The sequence below is a fragment of the Andrographis paniculata genome, unplaced genomic scaffold, assembly GCF_009805555.1.
Source record: "Andrographis paniculata isolate CXL003 unplaced genomic scaffold, ASM980555v1 Contig5END, whole genome shotgun sequence".
NCBI classification, from domain to species: Eukaryota; Viridiplantae; Streptophyta; class Magnoliopsida; order Lamiales; family Acanthaceae; genus Andrographis; species Andrographis paniculata.
Genome location: NW_026137595.1, coordinates 2,576,347 through 2,596,299, shown reverse-complemented (window position 1 = coordinate 2,596,299; position 19,953 = coordinate 2,576,347). Strand labels below are relative to the sequence as shown.

The following is a 19,953-nucleotide window of genomic DNA, read 5'->3' as shown; positions in this document are numbered from 1 at the left end:
TGACAACAAGGATTCCAGTGTAATATTCAGAAAGCATTTTTCCTCCAAAGTTCTTTTTATTTTCATTTTGTGCCTCTTCCCAACATTGGTATGAATCTCCTGTATCAGAGTACGGACAAGTTCTGAACATCATTCGAGATGCATTACTGCAAGAAAAATTTTCACTTATGTATGGAGCTCTAGGAAAATGATCTCCTGAAATGCTCCTACTTTGTCCTCTTCTCGTATCAACATTTTCCGTTGATTTGTTGACAGTAGGACAAAAAAATAAGGTTTGATTATATTTAGACTAAAAATGATGAGTTTTGGTTATATTGAGAGTAAAATTGATAAAATATTTATATTCGGACAAAAAATGATAAATTTTGGTTATATTAAAACCAAAATTGATAAATTTTAATTATATTGGGACCAAAACTATTTTTTCCCCTTTTATTATATATTTTGCCCATAAATTACAATTAATTTTCCTTATTCCCCCCTACAAAATTACTAATTAGTTCATCCTCGTGTGTATACCTCAAATAGTGTGTAATAATTTAATTCAGTTTAACATAACACGCATTGTACACATGGAATTTTGCAAATTCTGTTCTGCATCGTCGTCTTCATCACTCAAAGTCTGCAACAGTACAGTAAAATTCAAATTCCTGATTCTTGATCACATACAGGCTGATATATGATCGATGGCAACAATGATACAGATCACGAAGAACACTAATCCTCGTATAAATCGAACCTGATCAGGTATCATCTTCCCCATATCCACAAAACTTGCAGAAAAAAATGATCAAACCCTCCCCCAAAATCGACATTCCCGGCGGCATGAGAAAACCCCTTTTTCTTGCAGCTCTTCTCTTCACCTTCACCTACCTTTTCCTCTTCAATTTCTACCAGCGCCGACCTTCCGACGTATTCTCCTCGTACCTGACATGGCCGCCGTCGTCGCCGCCGCAGACATCCTCAATTTCTCCGACCAACCTCAGCCACCTCGTCTTCGGCCTCGTCGGGTCGGAGCGCGCGTGGCGCCACCGGAAAGCCTACATCGAGTCGTGGTGGCGCCCCAACATCACTCGCGGGTTCATCTTCCTCGACAAAGCTCCCGGCCAAGACCTCCTGCCATGGCCGGAATCCTCCCCTCCTTACAGGATCTCCGACGACCTCTCGAAATTCCTCGGAAAATCCGAATGGACGGCGCAGAGGATCATTCATGGGATAATGGAAACTTTCAGGGAAGATCGTGACGACGAGAATCTCAGGTGGCTTGTAATGGGAGACGATGACTCGATTTTTTTCGTCGATAATATGGTGGAGATTCTCCGGCGTTATGATCATAGGAAATATTATTACATCGGGGGTCACTCGGAGTTCATCCTGTCCAATTATTGGTACTCTTTCAGCCAAGGATTTGGCGGCGCCGGATTCATTCTTAGCTATCCGTTGGCTAAGGTTCTCGCCGGAGACATGGAAAATTGCCTCGATCGGTACCGGAGTTTAAAGGCGGCGGACCTTAATACCATGTCTTGCATTGCCGATATCGGTGTCAGCCTCACCGCCCTCGACGGCATTCATCAGGTAATTTATTTTAATTACATGGTGATTTATTTATGTTGAATTTAAATATCTGTTATTTTTTTAAGAGAAAAAAATAATACCCTCTCCGTCCATAAAATATATGTTCATTTGAGTTTGACATAAATTTTAATGAATGTAATATTTTATTGGTTAATTGTAGTGTAAAGTAAAAATATCTTTTGATAAGTACTCCCTCATTCAGCCAAATTTATTTTTATTTTTCTTTGTAGTCTATTTGCTAAATTTACTCTGACTAATTTAAAAAAAGTTAACCAATCAATATTTAACTATTATCTTTTATTCAACACTTATTTAAAAACAAATGTAATTATCTTTATTATATTCTCCCTCTTTGTTTTTTAAATTTCTATCCTACTTTCCAACAATACCTTCAACTACCATTTTTACTTTTATTACATTCTCAATAAAATATTTATTTTTCTTAATATGTGTCTCAGACCCAAATATTCTAATTTTTGCGGAAGGAAGGAATATATAAGTGAGTTATAAATGTTGGTGGATATGCAAAATAAAAGTTATTTGTTAAAAATAAATTACTCCATTGGTCCTTACTAATTTGTTCACCTTAGCTAGTGTACGAAGATTTAGATATTGTGTACTTAGTAAATAATTAAAAATATATATATGAAAAAATAAATATATATTAAAATCAAAATGACTAAATAATTGAATTAAAATAAATATATATATAAATTATGGTTCTTAAAATGTGTTAAAGTGTATAATTATATTTCTATAAACAAAAAAAGGGACAAATTATATAGAACGAAAAAAATAAATAAATTACGTGGGACGAATAGAGTATATATTTTTTGTGGATAAAGAGAAAAAGAAAACAAATATAAATTTATTGGATAAAAAGAATAATATTTTCTTGATGAGTTTATTTGAGTTGGACATGTTTGTTAATGAAAAAATTAGTACTCCTATGTTCATTAAGGGTGTGTTTGTTTGGGGGTTTGGATTTTGAGTTGGGATTTGAATAGTAAAAATTTTGAATTTGAATAGTTGTATGATGTGATATAAATAGGTGTTGATATGATGTTTTGAATGTAAAATTTATTTTTAGTATAATATAAAAAATGAAAAATAGGTGTTTGATTTGATATTTTTGGGGAGAAAAAATAGAATGAATAGTAAAATTTTGTAAAAAGTCTTACAAACGAACACACCCTTAATATATGTCAATTTGGAGTGGACATCATTTATAATGAATATAGTACTAAATTTGTTGATTGTTACATAAATTAAAAATATTTTGAAAAGTACATAAGTAAATTACTAAAGTAAGTGTACGAGTAATTATATTCTTTTTGTGAATAAATGCAACATTGAAGAGTATAAATTAAAGATTGTATAAGTGTTATTTGTTATAAATAAAAAATATATATTTTTTATGAATAAATAAAAAAGAAAAAATAAATATAAATTGTGTGAACGGAGAGAGTATTTTTTTATATATTTATTTGAAAATTTTGGTATTATTTAATTTTTCAAAAATATGAAATGAAATACTCTTTTCATCCAAACTCAAGTATCATTCTTACCATTTTCGTCTCTTCCACTCCAAAATTAATTTTCTATTTTTGTAAAAGTAATCATATATTAATATCAAAATATATTTAAATGTTACCCACAAATATATCATTACACGTATAATTACTTCATACATAAAGTCAATAGACAAAAATATCAAAACCGTTTACATACTTTCACTAGTTAATAAAATACTACTCCCTCCGTTCCAAAAGTATAGTCTTGTTGCGTTGAGCACGAGATTTAAGGAATATTGATATTATATTTGTAGTTGGTAAAAAATAAGGATAAATGACTTTTTTGCCCTTGTAAGTATATTAGTGTAAAAAGTAGTGGCAATTCTGTAATAATAATGAAAATATAGGAATAGTTTTATAGTGATATGGTTATTTATGGAAATAAGACTATTCTTTTGGGACTAATAAAAATGGTAAACAAGACTATTGTATTGGGACGGAGGGAGTATTTATTTATCTAGTACAAAATTTCAAATGACTCATTTTAAATAGGACGGAGGAGTATTATTTTTTCAACAAAAATTACGTCATATATTAGTTTGGACTACTCTTAAAATTTTTGAATTTTAAATAAATTAACTGCATAAATAATTATATACTTCATCCGTCTTATAAAAAAGTATCTATTTTTTCATTTTTTTCTGTCCATAACAAAGTATCTATTTCATTTTTTTAGTAAATGTACTATCTACCTAATATTACAAATACCCTTATAATTTCTAATATATTACACAATTATCATTACCTTTATATCAAACGATACTAATAAGGTCATTTTAGTAAATTTTTACTTTATTTCTAATATATCCCAATATAATACTAATATATCTAAAACTCTGTGTAAAAAGCAAATAGATACATAGTTATGGGAGGGAGGGAGTATAAAATAGTGGTGACAAATTTGGGAGGCCTGATTTTTTTCATGTTGGACCAGTCCAATCCCATAACATTTCGTACCGGAGAGGCATGGCCCGGTTTCTAACTCTGAAAACTTAGGCCCGAGCACAGCCCGTGGGCCCATTTTGCGTGATTTTATTTATTTATTTACTTTTAATTTTGTTTTTTTTTTTTCTAAAATATTTTAATAATTTTCTTTCGAGTTAAATGTGAATATTGAACCATGACCTAATAGTAGTAAAACAACAATTAAACAATTAAATTGTACCCTCATTTTTTACATAAATTCATTTTTTTCATATATGTATAAAATTATTTTAAAAAATTATACTCCCTCCATTCATAAGAAGGATATATTTTTCATTTTTGTCCGTCTCAAAAAAAGATATCATTTACTAATTTAGTAATTTACTATCTACCTAACATAATTAATACCCTTACAACTTCCAATATAGTACACAAATATCATTAATTTTTTATCACAATCTAATAGGGGCATTTTTGTCTTTTAAACTATAAACCAATATAATACTAATATTTAAAATCTACGTACAAAAAATAAATATTAATTTTTTTGTTTAATTTTAAAATCGGACTCGGCCAGACACAACATGACTTTGATAGGCCCAGACATGATCCTGTTAATACTCGTGTTCGGTCAGGCACAACCCGAATTTTTTCAGATCTGTTTTTTTAGGCCAAAGTACAATTTTTTACCGTAGACACAAAAATTTAGGTAAAGTATAATTAGTAAGTAACTACGAAGTGTATTAGTAAAAATAATTATTATATAGTAAAAATAATTATATATTAAGATTAAAATAACTAAATAATTTAGTTACGATTAAAAAAAATTAAAAAATATAAATTTAAAATATGGTTAAAGTGTATAATCATATTTAAAAAAAAAATTATATGAGACATACGAAAATTAAAAATATGGACAAATTATGTGGAACGGAGGGAATATAAAAAAATTATAAAAACTAACCGTTTAAACAAAATTTTCAATTTATATCTCTTAACAAACACGACCCAAACTCGAGAATAATCGGAACTCAAACATGATAGGTTCAACTCATTTACGGCTCTAACTATAACATTGATGATCCTAATGTGATTGTGGTGAGATATTTTAGGGTAATTTTTATTAAGTTAGACCATTCTATCATTTTAGTTTCGTAATTGGAGATTCTCTTAGAATAGTTTTGTAAATATAATTTTTTTTTTTAATTTAGTCATCAATGCTTATGTGGCATCTACGTGGCTGGCTAGCGGACATGTGTCAGTCAGATCAGCGCCAGGTGGCTGACACGTGTCTGCCACGTGAATATATATTTTTTTTAATAAAATATAAATTAAATTAAAATTAAATATTTAAAATATATAAAAATTAAAATTTAAAATTTAAAATTTAAAATATATAAAAATAAATTTAAAAATAAAATTATCCACATGTCTACGTGGATAATTTATATTTCTTATATTAAAAATAAAAATAAAATATAAAAAATATACTAATATATAAATTATTAAAAGTCACATAGTGCTAACTTAACGAATATATAGATAATTTTATTTATTTTTAATTTTAAATTTTAATTTTAAATTTTTTATTTAATTTTAATTTTTATAATTGTAATTTTTATATTTGAAAAAAATAAAAATAAAAATAATCCACGTGGCGACACATGTTAGCTATGTGGCGCTGATATGGCCGACACATGTCCGCCAACCGCCACACAGATGCCATATAGACATTGATGATTAAATTGAGAAAAATTTTTACTTACGAGACTGTTTCAAGACAACCTCCGATTACAGGATTAAAATGATAAAATGGTCAATTACAAGACTAAAAAATCAATTTACCATTTTTATTAGTATTATTTATTTATGTGAATTAAGAAGCTGTTTATTTTAAATTTTACATCAATAATGTTTAATTTAATATTTCGAGAGAATGAAAAAAAAAAAAAAAATCATTTTTCAAGAAAAATGAAATCAAAATAATAGAAAAAAAACACACACACTGTAAAAGTTTGTGTGTATTTTACGTGTTAGTACTTTTCACAAGTATACGTTAATACTATTGTTAGATCGATCTCCGCGGCGACATATCGGGATTTTTGTCGGCACACCCCAAGTTTCCATTAATGTCGCTCCACCACTTCGACATGGTGGATCCAATATTCCCCGGCAAAAACCGGGCGGACGCCACGCGCCACCTGATGAAGGCGGCGGCGACCGACCAGTCCCGGATGCTGCAGCAGGCGGTGTGCCACCTCCGGCGGAACGGGTGGACGTTTTCGATCTCTTGGGGGTACTCGGCGCAGATCTACGAGAGGATAATGCCCCGCAGTTATCTACAGTACCCGATCGAGACCTTCAGAACCTGGAACAGAAGTCCCCGGCCGCCGCATTACATGTTCAACACGCGCCGCCGCTCCGGCGACCCCTGCGAGGCGCCGCACGTGTTCTTCTACGAGACGATCGACGGGACGTCGGAGAATCAGATTCTGACGAGCTTTTCTCGCGCGTGGGCGCGTGGGGGAATCGGAAGTTGTGTCTCCGGCGGGAATCATTCCGCCGATTCGGTTTCCAGAATTAGGGTTTATTCACCCGCCGTTAAAAGATTTCAGGTACGGCCGACCGGCATGAATGGACAGTGCTGTAGTTAAATGATTCCGATGGGATTAAGGATAATTGATGATTTAATTGTGGAAATTAATTTATTGATTTGGATTGGATGGGTTTAATTCCTCGTGCAGATTGATAGATGTGAATGCTGCGATGTGGTTGCTGAAGATGGAGACAGAGTGGATTTGGTGTTGAGGGAGTGTAATCCAGATGAGATCATTGCTTAGTATATATATATATATATATATATACATAATTAATTTGAATTTTGTATGTTCATTTGTACTCCCTCTGTACTAAGTAAGTACAGTCTTTTTATTTATATACATAAATTTTTTTTTTTTATTTACTCTTTTATTTTTTATACACAAAATTAAGGATAAATTTATTATTTTATAAAAAAAGTTTTAAATACTTAAAAATACGTGTAAATATCAAATAGGACATAAAAAAATGGGCGGATGGAGTATTTGCTAACAGAAATTTGATAATGAGTTTTCAGTTGGAATCTACTGCTGATATTTACCATACTCCCTCCGTCCTAGTGCAAGATTGTCGTTTACTTTTTGCACGTAGATTGTTTAATATTAGTATTATAATGATTTATAGTGAAAAAGACGAAAATACCCCTATTAGTATTGTGTAATATAAAAGTAATGACATTTATGTAATATTGTGTAAATTTGAAATGTATTTATTATGTTAGGTAGATAGTACAATTACTAAATTAGAAAATAGTAACCTTGTTTTGGGACGAACGAAAATGAAAAATGGTAACCTTTCAATGAACGGAGGGAGTATTATTTATTTTTCTCTCACACACACTCTCTTTATATATATATATATATATACTCCTTTGGTGGGATGTTTTGTGAAAATATATATATATTTATAAAATATTATGTCAAAATATTATTTATATACAAAAATTTAAATAAACACTAAATTTCAAATTAATTTCAATTATATTTTTTTACCCAAAAATCTAGTTGCTTTTTCACGACATTATTTGAAATATGGTGTAAAGCATAATATATATATTTTATTTAGTTGGAAAATATAATTACTGAAAATAGCAAAATAAATAACTAAATAATAGACGGAAGGAGTATAATAAATAAATATAGAAAATTCTACAATGATGAGAGTTTATAACTTGAACATCGTATTTCCTTACATATTTTGATGTAGTATCATTTTTGGGCATGTTTTTAGATTACTTAGCATGAATAATTTCTTCTCTTGTTTTGATTGAATTCCATATATATTAGAAATTATATTGATTGTATTTCATATTGTAATTTATTTTAAAGTTTGAAAAACATCGTAAAGTACACAACAAAATTAAAAAAATAAAAAGAAAATAAAAAACACAACCATAGCGGCCGTAGAGGTTAAATAAATGGCTATGCTCAATATATAGGTTGTGCCACAACGACAAATACGTCCGTGTCCGAAGTCATGTTAACATTTATCAGAAATCCAGATGGATATAAGTACTTGTTCATAATACACACAACCATGTTTCGTTGTGTGTGTTCTTGCCGAAATATACACATCTGTGTAATATATTAACACGGTTGTGTGTAGATTTGTACTACATTTTGGGAATTCAGAGATTTATATGGCCGTATTAAGTGCACAAACTTTGAGATGCAACCAGGATTATCTACACGGCCGTTTAAAAGGCCATGCTTGTACATGACTGTGTATTTGTAAAACACGGCCGTGTATAGAAGGAGATTGTAATCGAAACCTGTTATATAATCGATTTCAAATTTTTTAAGAGCTTCTTTAGTCGAACATGAGAATATAAATCAAATTACTCTTGTGTTCAAACTTTTTTCATGCGACGATGACAACGAGGAATTGACTGGCGGACAAGGCAGACTGCTGTATTTTGAGGGATTTGAAGTTGGGAACGTAAAATATATTTGTTTATCACTCAACAACTTGTGTTTTTTTCAATTTTAAGACAATGTGTTTTCCTATATTTTGTTTCTTCTAACTTTTTTATTTTTTAAATTTTCATTTTATTTTTAAAATTTTTTAATTTTTTTGTTTCTTCTAACTTGTATATAAGTTGTTTGTGTTGTATTAACTTGGTAATTTTTTATTGTTTGTTTGTTTTATATTAGTTTTTTCATATTATTGGATATGATTATGTTATATTTTGTTGGAAAAAAATTATTTTGGATAATAAATATTATTTGAATTTTGGTTGCATTGCATGGGTAATTTGAGAAAAATAAGTTTTTGTTCTTGGTTTTTATAATGTAGAAGAATGGCATCTAGAGAAATAGGTAATACTAAGAGAGGTCAGATTGATGCAAGTACAAGTTCTTTGACATCTATTATGAGGGTAGAGCCAAATAATGAGGTTTTCAATTTTAGAGAAATAAAACATGTTGAATGATATAAAAGATTTTGAGGAATAGACAATTCTCAAAAAGTAAGCATATCAACTCGGGTGCTTTGTCTGTTTAATTTCGGGGTGAGCGAGGATGTGGAGCCGTTAGTTTCAGTAGGGGCATGCGCTTGTTTTCTTTGTTTAGATTGTGGAGTTGAGTTATTAGGTGAACTATTATATGAAAAATTGAAGACTATAACATTTAGGCTACGAGGAATATTATTTTTGATATCACTTATCAATTTTTCAGTGATAATAGATTTATACGATCGGAACTTTGTGGAATCGAATGACTAATGGGGTGTGCTTGTTCTTATGGAGGTTTAATTTGTAGTGTACTACAGGTCTAGGATTAGTACATAAAAAGTTTACAATTCTTCATGTTCCAAGATATCAACTTTTCGATACCCACCATTACAACTTATACACTATATTTTACGCCATTCACTTTTTGGCCGTGGCGAGAGCACATGGGCATTCTCTAGTAATGATGTATGCTATCTTTGGAATATGCTTGAGCGGTTAATCTATCAATTTGGATTTTCTATTTGCTCGATTTATGATACATCATATCAAAGGTGGCCATCTCGAAAAAATTGTCCTTGATCCACATGTTACTCAATTGACAAAGGGCCTTATAGATTTTGAGAAAGAGGTTGTGGATCATTATTGTGTCATGATGCCTTGTGATTTTCGAAGAGTACAGATGACATGCATGGTTATAAAAATAATGAGCAGGGCAGCCCTGAGCCCCGGCAAGAACGGCGCCTGCCCAGGACTCAATACAAGTAGGAGGTCTAATATATATTTATATTATATACTCCTTCCATCCCAGAACTATAGTTTTAATTGAGTTGGATACGAGATTTAAGGAATATTGATATTATATTGGTAGTTGATAAAAAGTATAGGTAAAAGAATTTTTTGCCCCTGTGAGTGTATTAGTGTAAAAAGTAGTGGCAATTCTGTAATAAAAATGAAAAAGTATGGATAATTTTATGGTGATATAGTTACTTATGAAAATAAGACTATTGTTTTGGAACGGACAAAAATGGTAAACAAGACTATTGTATTAGAACGGAGGAAGTATATAATTATATATATAGGATTTATTTGATACATATCTATATAATAATACTGTTATTCTAATTTATTTTCACTTTCTTTTTTTTAATGTCATTTAAATTTAATTTTGTTTCCATTTTTAGTAAAAAAAAATTTTACTATAAAATTTTTTTATATTTTACTCACTTTTCTTAAAACTCATGTTCGGTCAAATGGACATAAGTTCACATGACGGAGGAAATATAAGTTGGCTCGGTAGGCGGAGATCAATTTATCAAAGTGGAATTATGAGTTCAATTATGTATTGGCAGGTATGTTTAATTCGACGGTGTTTAAGAAGGAGTTTGAACACAGGTACGAGAGCTAGTGAGTCGATAGATGAGGATGAACAACTTTCTGGTGACCAGGGCGAGCAGGAGGGTGACCAGCCTCATCGAATGATTTAAGATACTATATCTATTGAGAAGCAACCATCGATGATTTACGAAAGAATATGCTTAGCCGTATCAACATCTTTCGATTCTTGTACTATTTCTTGAAGCTCGATCTCTCCCTGGATAAACCATATAGCCAAGAGAAACCATGAACCAGAATGGAAGAGCTTGCACCCACGAGTAAATATTTCATAGTAGCCTCATTAGACCGTTACATGAAACGATGGAGCTCCGCATGTATCTATAGCCGTACATAGTGAGCCACCATTGACATTGATGATTTGTTTGCAGATCTTCCAAGCTTGACCGAGGATGAGTTTCTTATTATTATTATTATTATTATTATTATTACTATTAGGGTGTGTTTGTTTGGGGGATTGGATTTCCAATCCACTATTCATCCAATTTTTTCCCCATAAAAACATCAAATCAAACACCTATTTTTCATTTTTTATATTATACTAAAAATCAATTTTATATTCAAAACATCACATCAACACCTATTTATATCACATCATACAACTATTCAAATTCAAAATTTTTACTATTCATATCTCAATTAAAAATCCAAACCCCCGAACAAACACATTTTACTTTGTTGAAACCAAAATTAGTAAATTTTAATTGTATGATGTTTTTCCCCTAAAATATCATAACAATACAAACTTTTTATTATTTTATAACGTTTCTCAAAAACAGTAATAACCAACTTATATTTTATTGAAAACCTATAGCTACTATAATTTATATTGCATATAATTTAATAAGAGTTTCAATCACGTTCTAGTTGCGTTGTTAACTTATTTGGTATTGAGATTATGTTAGTAATATTTTTGGGGTTGTAAAGCAAGTCGTCCCGTCGAAGTAAAGCTGGCCGGCCCTGTGGCTGTGGAATACAGTTTTCCAGGCGAGGTTTTGACTTTCTTCTGGCGTTACATTCCAGGGCATTTTATAATATAATCATAATTAATTAATTAATTGATTAATTTAGTACACAACAGATCAAAATTAATGCAGATTCCATATACGACTATGATATATTATTGTAATAACATTAATTAATTTAATGAAAAAAACAGTTCTTGCATCCTTACCTTAAACCAATCGTTTCATCACTAGTACTGCTCATTCACGTATAAGATCATGATCAATTAATGTATGTATGTATGTATGTACGATTTTCACAATTTGACCTGATTATTAATCCTTGCCAAATTAATGGGTTCTTCGGATTTATGGAAAACCCTAACGTTTTCTACTTTGTTCATTTGCTTGATTTTCATTTTTCTGACCAATTCGAAAAACCACGATCTCTTCCCTTTCCACGGTGACCCAATCTCTTCTTCATTCTCAGCCGTCGATCGGTCCGGCGACACTCCGACGGATCTCCGCCACGTGGCCTTCGGACTTCTTGGCTCCGAGAAAGCCTGGCATCACAGAAAAGCTTACATCGAATCATGGTGGAGGCCGAATGTGACACGTGGACTCCTCTACTTGGACAAACCACCCACCGGCGGCGACCTCCTGCCGTGGTCCGCCGCCTCGCCGCCTTTCCGGGTGTCGGAAGACCTGACGGCGTTCGTCGCGGAGACGCGCGCCGTCGCCCCGATAATGATCCGGATGGTCCACGGGATTATGGAGGTGTTCAGGGAAATGGACGGCGGGGATCTCCGGTGGGTGGTGATGGGCGACGACGACTCTGTGTTTTTCGTCGACAATATCGTCGATTTTCTGGCGAAGTACGATCACCGGAGGTATTACTACTTTGGGGGGCAGTCGGAGTTCGTGATGTCTAATTATTGGTTCGCGTTCGACCAGGGATTCGGCGGCGCCGGATTCGTGCTGAGTTATCCGCTGGCGAAGGACCTCGCCGACGGCATGGAGAATTGTCTCCGGCGACACGCCGGCGAGAATTCAGCTGATTTGATTACGATGCATTGTGTCGCTGATCTGGGCGTCAACCTCACTCCACTCAAAGGGTCCCACCAGGTTTTAAAATAATACCCCTCACATTCCCGCATGACTTTTTTTTTTTTTAATGGATTTATTTATTTTTAAAATATTTAATAAATTTAAATTAATTTTAATAAAATTTTAAATTATTATTAAATGTATATCTGCTTAAAATCTTTTTATTAATATGATATTTTTATTTATGTTTATAATGTTCTATTTTTTTTTATAAAATTAATTTAAGTTAATTCTAAATCAATAAGTATGTACATATTTTATTTGTATTATATGAATTATCTATAAAATCATATTTATATTGTATATATATTTTATAGTATAATATTGAAGTTTGTTTGTTTTTTATTTGAAATATATTTTTATAGTATTATTATTTTAAATTAAATTATATTATTTTATCTTATAAAATATAATATCAAAATACTAAATAATGAAATCAAAACTTTAATTTGAAATAAAAACAAAATACATCCTGGATTTTGTACAAAAGAAAACATATAGAAGGTTTTTAATTTATTTTTTTAAAAAAAAAAAAAACATTGTATAATTGATAAATATTAGTACGAAAATTTTATGGTAATACTTTTAATATCAATAAAAATGTTAATTTAAAATAATATATTTTATAATTTTCATATACTTTTTCTTATCACATTAAAAATTAATTCATAAAAAAATATACAAATAACGTATTAATTAATTTAATACTAGTATTATTTTTATTACAATCAATCGTGGTTAAATAAATTACTTCCGTGTAATTTTCAGATCGATTTACATGGCGACATTTCCGGGCTGCTGTCGGCCCACCCAAAAACGCCATTACTCTCCCTCCACCATCTCGACTTGGTGGAGCCAATTTTCCCGTCCATGGACCGTTTCGACTCCACGCGCCACCTCATGAAGGCGGCGGCTGCCGACCAGTCGCGGATGCTGCAGCAGACGATTTGCTACGACCGGCGCCGGAGTTGGTCGGTTTCAGTCGCCTGGGGCTACTCGGTCAACATTTACGAGACCATCATTCCCCGGAGTGAGTTGCAGAAGCCTGTCGAGACCTTCCAGCCCTGGTCGCCGGCGCGTCGCCCGCCGCCGCTGTACATGTTCAACACGCGCCGCCTATCGAACACCTCCTGCGAGTCTCCCCACGTCTTCTTCTTGGAAGAAGTGACGAAGGTTCCGACGGGCAGGATTCTCACGGCCTACGCCCGGGCGGCGCGGCGAGGCCTGCCTCCGTGCCACGGCGATGCCGCCGATTCCGTCTCGAAGATTCTCGTGGATTCTCCGGCGGGGAAGCGGGTAGAGGTAACTGTAATGATCTTTTCGGCCAGTTATTTTAAAATAATTAATTAAAATTAAATTAAATTATATAATCATTTTTCATATAAGGAAAATAATATGAAATGTAAAATGTTTAAAAACAGAATATAATTTTATTATTTTTAAAACTAAATAAGAACATAAATTTTTTAATATTAGTATTATATTGATTTATAGTGAAAAAAAAATAAAAATGTGCCAATTAGATTGTGTGATATAAAATTAATGACACAGTTGTAAGGATATTAATTATATTAGAGATGTAGTAAAATTACTAAATAATGAAAAGATATCTTTGTTTTAGAACGAACAAAAATAGAAAATAGTATATGCGACGAAGGGAGTATAATAATTAATTTATTATTCAATCTGTTTAATAAGTTTACATTTTATTTTTTTTTCAATATTTTATTTAATATTAAAAATATTTTTATATTTATATAATGATTAAATACTAATAAAACTATTTTTATTTTATTTTTTTAATTTATATTATAATTTAATATAATAATTAATATTTTAAAATATAAATATAAACATTTAAGGTAGCCAGACGACGTATTATTTATTTTATTAATTATTTAGTAATTAGTTAGATGGTTTTGGTGGCAGATTGATCGAAGTGAATGCTGCGACATTGTTGGTGTGGATGGTGACGTGGCTAAGGTCAATTTCAGAGAATGCGCCGTTGGTGAGGTTATTGCATAATAATCATATCTCTATATAAAAATCAAAAATAAATTTATTAACCTTTGTCCTCTAATTAAATATACATTTTTGTCACTTTATTTGTTTAAATACAATTTATGTATTTTTATGATAAATATGATCTTTTTAGACATTATAAAGGGTTTTTTTATTATTATTTGAAAATGAGTATAATGATTTGAATTTTGATATAAATAATATTTTATAAAAAATATATATTTTTATTAAAAATTATACCAAATATAGAGTGAAATTGTTTATTTAAGTAATAAAAAAAAACACTCAAATAATTATAAACTTACTTATCTGCATTATCGGTATTAAATTAAAATATAAGATAAAATAATATTTACACAAAAAATATATATTAGCTAGGATAAGGGTAGTTTTTATTCTCTTTTCTGATAAATGACCGGTTATATTCATATTTTTTCAAATTTTGATACTCTATCCGTCCCATAAATATAATTTTAATTGGATTGGACACAAGATTTAAAGAATATTGATATTATATTGGTAGTGGGTAAAAGGTATGGATAAAAGACTTTTTTTGCTCCTGTGAGTGTATTAGTGTAAAAAGCAGTGGTAATTATGTAATAAAAATGAAAAAGTAAGGGTAGTTTTCAGTGATACGGTTATTAATAGAAATAAAACTATTGTTTTGAGACGGACAAAAATGGTAAACAAGACTATTGTATTGGGACGGAGGGAGTATTATTTTTTAATGGTATTCCCTATGTTCCACATAAAGTGTCTATTTTTGCTATTTTCGTCCGTCTCACACAATTTGTTCTTTCTAAAAAAATATATAATATACACTTTAATCACATTTTAAATTTTATAGTTTATAGTTTTTTAAATCTTAATTAAACTATTTAGTTATCTTAATTTTAATCTATACTTAAGTTTATTATATAATAGTAACTATTTTTACTAATACACTTTTTAACTACTTTTTAATTATATTTTATTTAAATTCTCATGTATACAGTAGCGTAACACTTTAGCTAGGACGGAGGGAGTAATATTTTGGCTAAATTGCACAAAATTCGCATGTGGTTTCACGAAATTGCGCCAAATCTTCCGTACTTTTAAAATTGCGTCAAACTCCCTTATAGTTTCATAAACTTTGCGTTTAACCCCTTGGCGTTCCTTATTTAACAGTATTTGACTTAAATGCACCCAAACTATGAATAAATTTTAGAATCTTAATTTCTAAATCTCTAAAATTAAAAATATATATATTTTTTTCTTATATTTAGCTTAAAAAAACAATAAAAATAAACTCTTAAAACCTGATAAAAATAATTATATTTTAGTATATTTATTATTTTTTTTAGACTAAATATAAGAAAAATGAATATATTTATAATTATAGGGGTTTAGAAATTGAGATTTTAAAATTTATTTGTAATTTAGGCACATTTAGGTCAAATACCGTTAAATAAAGACCACCGAAGGGGTTAGACGCAGAGTTTATGAAACCACGAGGGAGTTTAACGCAGTTTTAGAAGCATAGGGGATTTGGCGCAATTTCATGAAACCACGGGTAGATTTTGTGCAATTTAGCCTAATATTTTTATAAAATATGTTTATTTAGTTGTGATTTGAAATTGATGTGATATTGTTTTTTTAAAAAAAAAATACACACATTTTTCCAGAAAAAATTAATAGACTCTGTCTCTTAATTCAAAGTATTTTTTTTTTTTCATCTGTTTCATCTCAAAGTTTTTTTCTCCTACTTTAGAAAAAAGTAATTATACATTAATTCCAAAATCACTTTAACTTTTATTTAAAATACAAATATACTATTACACATGCAATTATTTTATATATAGAGTCAATACCTAACATTTCAATTTTGATAGTTGAATTATTCAAAATTTGTGGTGTGCATGTATACACTCCTCTCATGCATTCAAACTTATTAACCTTTATTCACAATAATTTTATTAAAAATATCAGTATATTTGTTTTATACTAAAAAAAATATAATATTTATTGATTAGATTTAATATTTTAGTTTTTATGATAACAAATTGTAACAAACCAATTTTGGTAGCCTGTGTTTGTTTGTTGATTTTGAATTTGATGTTTCCTATTAATGTAAATGAATTTTCATTTCAGAAACAACAAATTGAATATTTATTTTCTTTTTCATTTTATACTTCAAAAATAATTTATATTCAAGAACGTTAATATATACTATTTTCGTCCGGCTTTGAGGATCACATTTTTGCATATTGATCTTTAAATATTAATTATTATATCAAAACGTGGTATAGATTAAAAAAAATTATAAAAATGCTTTCATTAGTGTATTACATTTGTACAAAAAAATATATATATATATATACAAATATGAAAATATTTTTAATGTTAAGCAAAAGGTAAATGTGATCATAGAGACAGACGGATGGAGTATGTATCTACATATTACAAAATCATTCCAATAGTAAAAAAGACTGTCTCGTAATTAGTTAAAATTCCAAACCAAATTTTCAAGGCCAAATTAAATTTTTTGGCAGTAATATTTTAGCGATGAACGTCATATTTTTCAAAACATCACATCAATACTTATTTATATCACAATATATAATTATTCAAATTCAAAATTTTTACTATTCAAATCCCAACTCAAAATCCAAACCCCCAAACAAACACACCCTAAATTTAATATTTTCTCCTAGTTATGGTAATGCTCAAGGTATAATTTAAAATCGTTACTCATTTAAAAAATATTACAAAAAAGTAGGTCTATTTTAGTAAGCAATTCTCCAAGATAGTCTAATTTTATATCTTCTTCAAGACGATGGTTACGGTGTTGAACTTAAAATTCAACATCGTAATAAATAGCACACCGTACACTATGAAATAGTACATTGTGTACATAAAATAAATTATTTATTAATATAATAAAAAATAAAACAAATAAACTAAGAACACATGACATACATAAAATATTTATATAAATCACACATTTTAAATATAAAACTGATAGCATACATTTTGTTTTTGTTTGAGATTATCGTCTATTATTGAATGCAAATTTCAAATGAAAATAAAATACGGATTAGTAAATTAATATTTGAAAAAAAAAAGTATTGATAATATTTCTAAAAAAAAAATTACTAACAAAACAAATTTTTTTTACAGATAATATCTTTTTTTGTGTTTGAGATGTCTTATAAAAACAAAACATTTTGATTTATAGTAAAATAATTTTTACTAAAGTATTTTTTTTTTTTTTTTTACTAAAAAAACAAAAATTGCATAGTAATTTTTTATAAATATATATATATATATATGTGTGTGTGCATTCTACTATAAATAAAATATATACTACTTTTAAACATTTTGATTTATAAAAGTCAAATAATTTGAGTAATATAATATATTTCATAAAAATATTTTTTAATTAAAAAAAATTACTTCTTAACTTATTCTAATTATAAAATTGAACATAATCCTATTCAGTATAAATTTAAGTGACAAAATGGAGCATCCACTTTCACAGTTTTTGCAATTCTTAAAGGTTGACTTCTGACAAAATAATTAATGGGTTAATCCAAGAGTGGGCTAGGTAAATAAATGACGTTTAAATAAACTATATATAGCTAATTAAATGGCATTTCCAAGGACAAATATATATCAGGGTAAATTGTTTTTTTTTTTTAACCCTTATTATTTTAGTATCGTAAGTGAAGCCTGCCGCAAACTAGTTTCATAAGTGAAAAATTTTCGTTGTTTTAGTCCTCCGGCACCGGAGACGACCGCCTGGCTCGCCGGAAGCCACATGTCTGCCGGGTCAGCGACACCTGACGAACACGTGGATTTTATTTTATTATTTTTTATTTATTTAATTGGACCAAATAAATAAAATTTTAAAAAATGAAAAAAATTAAAAAATAAAATCCACGTGTCCGTTAGGTATCGCTGACTTGGCGGACACGTGGCCTTCGGCGAGCCATGCGGGCATCTCCGGCGCCGGAAGACTAAAACAACGAAATTTTTTTACTTATGAAACTAGTTTGCGACAGACTCTACTCACAAGACTAATATGATAAAGAGGTCCAGTTACGAAACTAAAAAAACAATTTACCTGTATATTTTATATATATATATATATGCTATAATAAGTACAATCTAAAAGGTGAACGGAAATTAATATTGTTTGGTATATGTCAGTCCAAATAAGATGCTCAAGTAATTGGCATATATATAGATATATATAGACAGAGAGGCTTTGTTTGGTTTTGGTTTCACATTGAAATTTTAATTTTGTTTTAAATACTATTTTTAATATAATATTTTATAATAAAAGATAATATATTTTTATTGATAATTTTACAAATTAAATAATAGTAATTTTGGCTTTAAATACAAATCAATTACATTCTTTGTGTGTTTGTTTGAAGGATTTTATATTATTCATATAATTTTTTTTTCTAAAAATATTAAATTAAATAATTATTTTTTATTTTTTATATTATATTAAAAATAAATTTTATATTCAAAACACTATATCAATATTTATTTATATCATATTATACAATTATTTAAATTAATATTTTTTACTATTCAAATTTTAATTCAAAATTCGAACGGCCATTCAAAACTCCTTTATTTTTATCTCTCTTCTCAATTAACAAATATTTTTATCAACTTTTAAAACTCCTCTTTTTTTTATAAAACTAATTTATGGTAATGATAAATAAATAAATATATTTTTTTATTCATTTGTATTATATAAAATTTTATAGTCTACAAAATAATATCCATATTGCATTTTTTTTTAGATATAATTCTAAAAGTATTTAAAAAAAAATACCAACAACACTACTCATATAAAAATAATATAATATTATCTTAATTTATTATTAATAACTTAATAACCTATGCTACCTAAAATACCGTACCCTTAAAAAAAAACTCCTATCTTTCGCGGGACAGAGGGAGTAGATAGTAATTTTTATATGCTAATTTGGATCATCAGCTTGGTGTTGATAAATTCCATCAAGAGCCTAACCGTACGGATTTATATATAAATTAAAGATATGTGAAGCTATTAGTTTTTATTGTCAACTAATGAGTCTACTTAAATATCAAATAACTAACATCTTTGAAAAAACAATTTTATATAGTTCATAAATTAGTCTAACATAAATACTTAGTAAATAATATTTTTTAAAGAATCGTGAAAGAGTAATGCTGTTTATCTTTTGAATTACAACTCGAATTATTTTTATTTTTATTTTTTTAAATAATGTGAGAACTTGTAACAGTTATTTTTCGAATTATTGATGGGGTAAATTATACTCCCTTCTTTCGTCCACTTACAATGTTTACATTTATTTTTGAC

The 19,953-nt window shown here is 29.3% G+C and overlaps 2 protein-coding genes across 2 annotated transcripts; both read left to right on the top strand.

Annotated features, from left to right (window-relative positions):
* The first annotated feature begins 527 nt into the window (after positions 1 to 527).
* On the top strand, positions 528 to 6,991 carry LOC127258977 (uncharacterized). Its single transcript, XM_051286082.1, has 3 exons — positions 528 to 1,575; positions 6,146 to 6,688; positions 6,818 to 6,991. Exons 1-3 carry the CDS (start codon positions 787 to 789, stop codon positions 6,911 to 6,913), a joined length of 1,428 nt encoding a protein of 475 aa, XP_051142039.1. The 5' UTR covers positions 528 to 786; the 3' UTR covers positions 6,914 to 6,991.
* A 4,731-nt stretch (positions 6,992 to 11,722) lies between these two features.
* Positions 11,723 to 14,711, top strand: LOC127258991 (uncharacterized). Its single transcript, XM_051286101.1, has 3 exons — positions 11,723 to 12,584; positions 13,335 to 13,868; positions 14,496 to 14,711. Exons 1-3 carry the CDS (start codon positions 11,814 to 11,816, stop codon positions 14,589 to 14,591), a joined length of 1,401 nt encoding a protein of 466 aa, XP_051142058.1. The 5' UTR covers positions 11,723 to 11,813; the 3' UTR covers positions 14,592 to 14,711.
* The last annotated feature ends 5,242 nt before the right edge of the window (positions 14,712 to 19,953 follow it).